The sequence below is a fragment of the Osmerus mordax genome, chromosome 4 (genome assembly GCF_038355195.1).
Source record: "Osmerus mordax isolate fOsmMor3 chromosome 4, fOsmMor3.pri, whole genome shotgun sequence".
NCBI classification, from domain to species: Eukaryota; Metazoa; Chordata; class Actinopteri; order Osmeriformes; family Osmeridae; genus Osmerus; species Osmerus mordax.
The window spans coordinates 12,478,699-12,488,786 of NC_090053.1; the positions used below are offsets into that span (position 1 = coordinate 12,478,699).

At 41.4% G+C, this 10,088-nt stretch overlaps 1 protein-coding gene across 1 annotated transcript; it reads left to right on the forward strand.

Moving 5' to 3' along the window:
• Nucleotides 1–725: 725 nt before the first annotated feature.
• Nucleotides 726–9,673, forward strand: znf592 (zinc finger protein 592). The gene is made up of 9 exons (XM_067235198.1): nt 726–1,010; nt 1,458–3,727; nt 4,198–4,376; nt 4,775–4,948; nt 5,034–5,193; nt 5,349–5,606; nt 5,884–5,996; nt 6,573–6,708; nt 7,513–9,673. The coding sequence occupies exons 2-9, from the start codon at nt 1,478–1,480 to the stop codon at nt 8,038–8,040; spliced, it is 3,798 nt and encodes a 1,265-aa protein (XP_067091299.1). The 5' UTR covers nt 726–1,010; nt 1,458–1,477; the 3' UTR covers nt 8,041–9,673.
• The last annotated feature ends 415 nt before the right edge of the window (nt 9,674–10,088 follow it).

A 10,088-nucleotide genomic window follows, 5' to 3' on the forward strand; every position in this document is an offset into this window, starting at 1 on the left:
GCAACAGTTGGTGTGTAGCAGAGAGGATAGAGAGACTGACTTGCAACCTTATGCTCATGAGTTCAAATCCCCATTCAGCCTGTTGTTGGCCAATCATGAAGTAGTTTTGCTCCCTTGTTGTCCAACTCTCGATCTCCTACAGTGTACATGTTTATAATATTTTGCCATTTTGCGGAGGAACCCGCATCGCTGCTTGCAGCTATATTTTCGTTTTGGTTTCCTTGTTTATTATATTTCCCGTTTCAAGCTGAAAGCAATGAAACAAACGTCATTTTTCATTTTTTTTGTAAATACAGAAAAACAAAATGATTCGTTATTTCGTTTTTGGTCTGCCAGATTAAATGGAATAATTGAATGATCGGATTATACACAGACCCCTGTACCCCAATGAAGTCAGTTCCACTATCTACAACAAACAATGAGTAAAGTAGGTACACAACCTATTATGTACTTGTACACAACATATTCAAGAACTTCTCTCATAGGTGGGGGCGGACCTGTGCACAAATCTCTACCGTACTATGTCTACCGTAAACGGGCTCTACTGTATTAGATTTGAGGAAGGAGGAGCTAAACTAGTTGGACTAGAAGCACACTGTCACGAAACACCACAGAGGCTAGCTACCTAGCTACGTATTGAAAATGATTAGCATAGCTAAGCTACCTTAGCTGGCTACGAATTTTACACTCATGCCGTATTACGCACTAGTAGGTGTATAGTGTTCTGGTTGCTTAGTCATGTATCAGTCGTATTAGCTTAACGTTCGTATGCTATCTAGCTAGCTATCCCCTGTTACCTAGTACAATCTAGTTAGCTAAGATAGCTGTTGGTTGTCACCTGACCTGCGATTATTGGTAACTACTTTAGGCTAACGTTACGTTAGCTAGTAGTAGCTAGGCTAGTCTGTTTTGTTGCCAGTGCTGCTTCAAATGTAGAGCTAGGGCTAACCGAGAAGGAGACTAGGTTGGAGTGGGAGCATAATGGTTTCAAAGCGGGTATCATGAAATAGGTGACGTTTGTTTAACTGCATGTTATTAGCCTAGCTAACCTTCCGAATTCCCCATAATGTCACTCTAACTAAAGCTTAGCTAGGGCATACCTAGCTGTTTACCCTACGTTAATTTGCTAGCGACGTAGCCAGCTGTCAGAAATTACAGCAATTAGACAGTTATCTTGTAAATTGGTCTAACATTCCATACGCAAATAAGCCCTCAAAATATTCTTCAATTAACACATTAGGCTGAGTCAGTAACTTCGGTTGTAAGATTGTGATAGCTTTATAGTGCTAGTTGATAAATAAAATGGAGTCATAGTGTATCATCCAGCAAACCATTCTTGTCTTTCTTGGTTAGACATGCCATCGTAGTTCATTGATATTATTCTTTACATTATAGACTGACTAACATGTCAGCATTTATGCCAGCAAATCATGTTTATATTTTTCATGCATCCTCAGGTATTTGGAAGCAGCCAAACATGGGTGACATGAAGACACCAGATTTTGATGATCTTTTGGCTGCATTTGACATCCCTGATGCCACCAGTTTGGATGCCAAAGAGACCCTTCCGCATAGTCAAGACGAGGCGGAGGGCCAGCTGAAACATACAGGGATGTGTGTGGACAATGGATTACGTTTTCACCAAACGGTGGGTACATCGGATGTTCCTGCTGTTAGTGTTATTGTGAAAAACACAAGTCGCCAGGAGTCACTAGAAAGTGTTGCAGAGAGAGAAGGACAACACTTGGGACCCCCACTACAAAATGGTTTCAAAGGACCAGGCACCTTCATGGAGTCTCATCAGTTATCTCATTGTGGCTCCTCAAAGTCGTTCATGTCCACATTAAATGGTGACAGTTCTGGGGGACTTTTAGGAAAGGCCCCCATCCAGAACAAGCCAGAAGGAACACCATCCTTTTCCCAGTCCTGTAACCAGTTCAGTCCCATTTCTAGTCCTGAATCGGAAGACACACAAAGCAATTGTCTGGATGTATGTCCAAAACAAGAGCAACCTTTCTTCCCAGATGTTTCTGTCTCTACATCTATCAAACCACCATCATCTGATAATCAGAAAAAACAGCAGTACATGTTTGACAGGTGGCATAAAGAAGACTGTGATGCACATGGGGACAATATGGAATGTAGTGGAAAATCCACCAAAGCAGAAAAGAAGCCTGACAACCATGTCAGAGAACATCAAGATAAGACAGATTGTCAAAGCAGTTCTGTAAATGCCATAAATAATCAACATAGCGTTGGGATTAACTGTAATACAAGAGCAGAGCCAGTAGTTTCCTCCCCTAATTCGTCTGTCAAATCATCCAAACTGTCCTCATGTCTAGAGGCACTAGTGGCTCTGAATGCCAGGAAGGATTCCAGTGAGCAAACAAACCCGAGAGATTCACCATTGGCTCGTAATGCCACTACCTTTAGTCAAAAGGTAACTCTCTCTCCACTGAGCCCCCGCAGTCCTCTGGAGGCAGTGAAGCGAATGATGAGACAATCCGACAGCCCTGTAAGCCTTGGTAGTGACTGCAGTGACAAAGCCTCTCCACCAGCACTGGTGTCTGGCTCACCACCAGCCATACCAAGGGTCAGAATTAAGACCATCAAAACCACCACGGGGCAAATCAAACGCACAGTTACCAGTGTGCTGCCTGATTCGGAAACAGAGGAAGTCCAGTCAGCCTGTGATTCCTCTCCGTCCCAGAGTATGATTACCGAGCCCTACTCTAGTATATCTCCCTGTCAGTCTCACAATGTGAGCGATGATCCTATTGGTGTCCCGATCAGAGGTGCGTTGGTGGTTACCCCATCAGCAGCAGTTTCCCCTGTGAAATCAGAGGGGAACTCTAAGAAGACAGGAATAACGCCACCCCCAACAATTTTCCATAATGTAGGTGGCCCTGCAATGAGATCTGTACCTGGTGCTCAACAGGGGCAGAAACAGAAGAGAAGTACATCCTGTCAAGCAGGGAATGCTACCAACACAAATTTCCTTCCCAAAGCAATGCACTTAGCTAATCTTAACCTGGTCCCTCACAGTGTCGCAGCCTCAGTCACTGCACGGTCCACACATCAACAAAACCAACAACATGCAATCTCTTCTGTGGTGTGCAACACTGTCCCTCTTGTGCACCAAGTGAAGAAAGCAACCCCTATTCCACGCACTGCAATCCCCAGCTCGGCAGCAGGAACCCTAAACAGGCTCTTGAACAATACCAACCCTGTGCCGACGTACGTGCCCAACCTGAATCCTCCACCTGAGAGCAACATTAGCTTGCCGCCCCGTGGATATTGCTGCCTCGAGTGCGGCGACTCGTTTGGCGTGGAGAAGAGTCTTGCCTATCACTATAGCAGGAGAAGTGTTCACATTGAGGTTGCCTGCACCCACTGTGCAAAGTCGCTGGTGTTCTTCAACAAGTGTGCCCTGCTGGCACACGCACGGGAACACAAAAACAAAGGGATGGTGATGCAGTGCTCTCAGCTTGTTATGAAGCCTATCGCTGAACGACAGATGTTCGTGCCCTTGAGGACTGAGTCGTCACTATATGTGGGTTCTCACATGCCCCTGTCTTGCTCAGCTAAAGGGCAACCGGTCATGCCCTTATATCCTGATAAAGTCATCAGACACAGACTGCGTTGCCTGGAGTGTAACGAACAGTTGTCTGACTACAGAGCATTGGCAGGCCATTACCAGAGGCTTTCAGATGAGAAGGACGGACTGGTGAGTAGGAAGATTTTTATTTTTCCTTCATAATTCATGGTGTTTATAATGATGCAATGGAGTGGGCTGCATACTCCATACTGTAACTATCCTACTGAAATAGCATTGGTGTGTTCCATCCTTTAATACTGCCATTATGCATCAAGAGGCTTCCTTTAGTTGGTAAAACAGTCTAGAAACCAAAGAAAAAATAAATAATAATTTAGTGTATGGTGATAGAAATTCTCATTCAAATTACATGATCCAATACTTGCTTCACTGAAGTCAAATTCCATTTCAGGTGTTGAAAAACCAAAAAGCTGTCTGACATCTGATCAACACTTGATCAATGCATGCACCCATTTTATTGTGCTTGAACAAACACAATTTTCATTTAGGACAGGACAGGAAAGGATATAAAAAATATAGTAAATATGAATTTAGCTCAGAAATGCTCTGTGTATAATCATGAAGAAATCACTGTCTTATAGATGTGCAAGGTGTGCTCAATGCTGTTGCCCAACAAGTGTAGCTACAAAGCTCACCAACGCATCCATGCACACAAGTCTCCTTACTGCTGCCCCGAGTGTGGTGCCCTCAGTCGCTCTGTGGACATACAGAAGCATGTGAAGGAGAACTGCCTACACTATGCACGCAAGGCTGGCTACAAGTGAGTGAACCCCCTCTCCCCTTTAACTAAGAGCGCAGGTATATTAATGCTCCTCTGGCACACAGCCTTAATGCACTCTTTCACTTCATATTTTATTTTATATTGTACAGTATTGTTAGTATTTTGTAATACTTTATATATATATAATATAATTTCTTACTTTTATATATATTTAAGGACCACTTATATTTTAAGACTCCTCTATGTTTACTGTATGTACCTGCCCACCAAAGTAAATTCCTTGTGTAAACTACTTGGCGGTTATACTTGTTTCTGATTCTATATCTGGCTTTGTATTTCATTACATACTGTATAGTCTAAATATCGTGTGTCAGTTTCAGTCATACAATTGTGTAACAATTGGATTTGTTACATTCACATGTAAACTTGTCTTCCAGGTGTCTTCACTGTGAGAGGGTTTTCACATCATTTAATGTGCACAAGAGGCACATAGAAGAGAAACACTGTGAAGTTTTCCACAAGTGCTCCATCTGTCCAGTTGCTTTCAAGTCTTCTGAAGGTTGTCAAATGCATATGAAAAATAAGCACAGTGCCAGCAAATTGTCTCCTCAGTAAGTGTTAGCAATTACCTGATGGAGCAAGTGACAACACTTTTTACAAAAAATGAGTGTTCTAATTTTGTTTTTTCTGTTACAGGTCAATCTTTAAGTGTTGTTGTGAAAAGGTTTTCAAGAAGAAACAGTTGTTGTTTCAGCACTTCCATCAAAATGCCAAAATGTTTGCCACTTGTGTATTTAAGTGTCCTGAGTGCACATCAGTATTCACCCACAAGCTACTGTTAATGCAGCATTTTAAGGTTGGCATTATTTTATGAATAATTTGTTCTCTCACGATGCAATTAACTTAACATTTAGTTTTCGTTTCACTAGACAAATGACATGAAATCCTTGTGCATTAAAGTACAAAAGCGTGATTTTGCTTTGAGAGCTGTTGTCTCTCTCTGTTCTCTAGAGTGTACATGGTGGAATCTTCAGGGAGGAACCTGAAAAAAGTACCAAACCAACTGAAAGGACGTCTAAACACCCAGATGTTACTTTAGCACCCAGTCAGCAGAAGGTTCCCTCTGATGTGACCAGAAAGAAGGCCAACTTGACAGCTCGGGTTAGTAAGCCTAGTGTGAAGAGTGCTGGTTGGACGTGTGGAGAGTGCCTGCTCTGGCTACCTGACCGTGACGCATATCTATCCCACATGAAGAACAGCCATGGAAGGGTGAGGCGTTACAATCACTGCATTTAATTAATTGTTAGAAGTATAACCTTATAAGTATTATTGCATGAAAAAGCTTACTGTAAGCTTTTTCATGCAATAATAAATTAGTAATACTAATTTCCACATTTGCCATCTTTATTGTACACAGCAGATGTATTATTAGCCTGAAATAGTAGTAATAATAAAAAAAGCCTGTGATAAATGACAATAGCTGGCCAAGTCCATGATCAGCTCTAATATTTTTTGTGCAGCTTTAGATTGTTGTCTTTTTTTACAGTCATTGAAGAGGTATCCATGTCGAAAGTGTGATAGATCTTTCAATTCTTCAACAAGTTTGAGAAGACACATACGCAATGACCATGATGTACAGAAGAAAACTTACATCTGCTGGTAAATATGAATTATCCTTATGTACAAACTGCTCTGTGTTATTGATCAAAGAATTCAGAATGAGAAACCCTTTTTTACTGGCATGTCCCTTATCTCTCCACTAAAATGTTACCTGGTGGGATATCCTAAGGGAATATTAGCAGTCAAGCAGTACCAAGGTGGGCATGACTCATTAATAGTAGATGAAGTACTGTAGCCTCCAATTACCCCAGCGTTGTAGCTGATGTGTAGGGACTGCTTAAGTAGTTGTGTTGCACAGTGGTCGGACACCCCCTAACCATATCCTGCTTCAAGCATCTGCATAGCCTATATACAGTGAGCACCAAAATAGCTTCTTTTTTTCCCAGTATATTGGACTGTAAAGTCAAAGTGCTGATAGTTTCATTCTAGTGTATTTCTATTCAGTTTCAGATGATTTATTTAGAACTTTAGCCTCTTTTAGGGCACAATTATTTGTTATACTGACACCACACAGCTGCATCTCATCAGGCTGGTGTGTAAACATTTGGTGCTTACTGTGTAGTTTTTTTTTGCATGAAGATGTTATTTTTCACTGTTGTGCTCTATGTTTTAAAGGTATTGCACAAATGAGAAGACAATATTCAACTCAAATGTGATGTTGAGAAACCACATCAGTTTGATGCATGGTATCAAAAACCCTGACTTTAGCCTAATGCCAGACACAGCTACACAGTGTAAGACATTGGGAGAGGTGAGTTCATAAACATGTTAATTATAAACTTTGCAGAAAAGAATATTAATTGTCAGGGGCGGAGCTAGACTCTCAGTACAGTGGGGCGGAGCTTCATCACGGGGCCCTCTGTTAGCAAGTAATTTTAAAATTAAAACTGTAAAATGTCTGATGAATACATATGTTTTGTGTCACTTGTTGAGCCAAGTAAGCCTATATGTCAAATAAAACACAAAGAAAAGCCACATTTTTTGACAAGTTGTTATTGACGAACAAAGAAAACAGTTTACCCGTCAAGTAAAAATGTTTCAACACCACAGACAGCGACAGCTGATTAACAGCGATGGTGCTGAACAGGCAAAGTGCGGTCAATCAGATGATGAGAAGTACGATGTGAGCACACGATGCTACCACACTTCTCCTACTATCTCGTTCTTATTAATGCGCCCGATTTATATTTTCTTTCCATGTCTGCTTAGAATGTAGTGTTTTGTTGTGCTGGTTTACCATTGTAACCATGAGTCAAATGACTGTTACGTTTGATAAGAAGAGCTGGATTTTTAGAACGTTTGTTCATATGCAGTAATTACCTTCTTTAAGCTAATTACTGCCACTTGGCGAGGGCCCCTGTTCTTGACAAGTGACGCAAGATCGGCGCCGTTTGAGGGGCCCCTAATTGACACAGGGCCCTGGGGCGGCCGCACCCACGCTATCTCCGCTACTGTTAATTGTCATTTTAAAAAGGTCTGATTCATAGTAACAGGTTAGACTGTACTTTGAACCAGGTTGTTCCAGTAATAATTATGGGTCCTGTTTGACTTGCAGGAGCTTATCTCCAAAAGGCCTGCCATGGACACCCATAGAGAGCAACAAGACTGTGTTACTTGTCCAGGAAGCTTCTCAGCCAAGCGTCTGAAAAAGCAATTTCGTTGCTCCAAGTGTGGCTTTGTCACAGAAGACGGGACACAATTCCTGCAGCACATACCTCAGCACAAACTGGACGATAACACTCCTCAGTGCCTTCACTGTGGACTGTGTTTTGCATCTCAGCTGTCTCTCAACCGACACCTTTTCATCGTGCACAAAGTGAAAGAGTCTGAGGAGGTGTGGAGAGAGAAGGTGAACAGGTCAGAGGTCAGAGAGGAGGAGCAAGAAGAGGAGAAACGAGGAGAGAAGCTGCAATGGGCAATGGGGAATGAAACGAAGAACTTGCTGCCACTGACTGTTGAAACTGTCCTTTCACAGAGCAGAGACATTACAAGGTTGCACTTGGAGAACACCAATGACTCTAATTCCACATACAGCTCTCACCTCGAGTCAGCAGAAACAGTTTCCCAGCAACAACAGATATAAGATGAGATATGACTTTGAACCTCTTGAAAGCTGCTAGTGTATCAATTGTTTTTAGTAATAGGTATCTTAACTTTGGTCTTTTGAAGGCATGCATCTCAAACAAATGCTTCACTTACAATTCCAAGTTGTTCCATCTATTTATTCAGTCTAGGAGACGGGTTAGTTACAGTTAGGAGAATTCAATTAACGTGTGTGAACAAACATGTAGACCAACATTTTAAATCTGTTATTTTAAATTACCAGCATGTTTGCATTATAGCCATAGCATAGTAGTATCTGCTTTATCAGGTCCTGGTGCATGCAGTAAACATCAATATAACAGTATTGTTTAGAATTCTTCCCTGAATGGCCCTACACACCCCAACTCCTCCGACTCAGGGATGTTGATTTGTCTCTCAGGCTGTGTCAAATCTATCAGAACAAAAAAAGGAAATGGGCCATGCTTTAGGTATGTGCAGCCATTCTATGCTGACTTTCCATGCAGTATCTCACCAAAGGCTTTACACCACAGATGATTCAGTTTCTTGTAGGTCGTGGGAATGCTGTACCAAGCAGACTAAAATACTTTTATTTTGTCGTCTACAAGTGAGTTATTTACCCAAAATCAAAAAGGAGAGTTGATGGAAAAAAGTAATACATTATACCATGCATATCTCATTTTCCAAGTGTTTTAACCCTTGTGTTATCTTCGGGTCATTGTGACCCATCAGTCATTGTGACCCACCGTCGTATTGCGACAACTTTACAGCATACAAAAACAAAGTGAAGCATTTTCTTTTAACCGTTGGGCTGTCTCAGACCCCCCACATTGCAAAGGTTAAAAGAAAATTATTTTTATTTGTTTTTGTATTGGGTAAAATTGGGTAAACACAACGATGGTTCGTTATGAACCTTTGGGTCATGTGACCCGAAGGCAGCACAAGGGTTAAGCATGATTTAATCTCACAAGTATTGTAAATAAGTAGTTGTTGCATGTAAGGTGATGTTTTCTTCATTTGTGCATTTTGTATTTAGAGTCAACGATAACATGGAATGGCAGTGTTGCTAATGAACTAAACATTTGTCTGATATTTATTTGAGGCAATTGAAAGAGCAGAAACCAGGATAAATTGCACAGGTATGTTGTTGAAATGGGGAAAGTTTTTTAGTGCGTGTGAAATATCAGAAGCTGCAAAATGACCGGTGTGGATATTCCTACCTCTAAAGCGATGCCAGTGACGTTCAACATGATATAGCTTCGGAGAGTTTTTCAGTGTCTTAGTTATGTACAAATTATTCTCCCACTTCATTGAATTTTATGAATGATATTGGGGATTTATATATTAATGGTCACATTGACCTATCTAGCTATGAATTTTCTATTCAATTGTATGAACTATTATATTTCAAGTTACAACAGTGTTTGTCATTTAAACATCACATACGCTATTAAACCTCAATATGAAATGTATACTTTTCACATCTGACTGTTTTTGTATTGCCTGTAGAAATAACTTTGTACTTTTGATTTTCTATACAGTAACCATAGTTAACTTACCTCAATAGCTAATGAGCCCTATATTAGCAAAACATATTTAGTCATCACATATGTTTAACTTTGTACAGTATAGGACGTTGTGCCTTACTGGTATGTTTACTGCAATAAAATTGGTCACTGATTTGTGAATTGGATTTCACTTTGTGGCATTGCTTTGGGGATGAATATGGACCATTGGATCATTCCAATGTGCTCTTCTCCCTGTACACCAACAGCTGCACCTCCAGTCATCCGTCTGTCAAACTTCTGAAGTTTGCAGACGACACCACCCTCATTGGGCTCATCTCTGACGGGGATGAGTCTGACTATAGGTGGGAAGCTGACAACCTGGTGACCTGGTGTAGCCAGAACAACTTAGAGCTCAATGCTCTTAAGACAGTGGAGATGGTTGTGGACTTCAGGAGGAATACAGCCCCACTCACCCCCATCACCCTGTGCGACTCCCCAGTCAACACTGTGGAGTCCTTCCGCTTCCTGGGCACCATCCTCTCCCAGGACCTCAAGTGGGAAC

Excerpts from the sequence above, each read along its gene's own strand:
- znf592 (XM_067235198.1), top strand. The coding sequence starts at position 1,478 with ATGGGTGACATGAAGACACCAGATTTTGATGATCTTTTGGCTGCATTT. Across the intron at positions 5,607-5,883 it reads TGAAGAACAGCCATGGAAGG|TCATTGAAGAGGTATCCATG; the intron begins GTGAGGCGTTAC and ends CTTTTTTTACAG. Across the intron at positions 6,709-7,512 it reads AGTGTAAGACATTGGGAGAG|GAGCTTATCTCCAAAAGGCC; the intron begins GTGAGTTCATAA and ends TTTGACTTGCAG.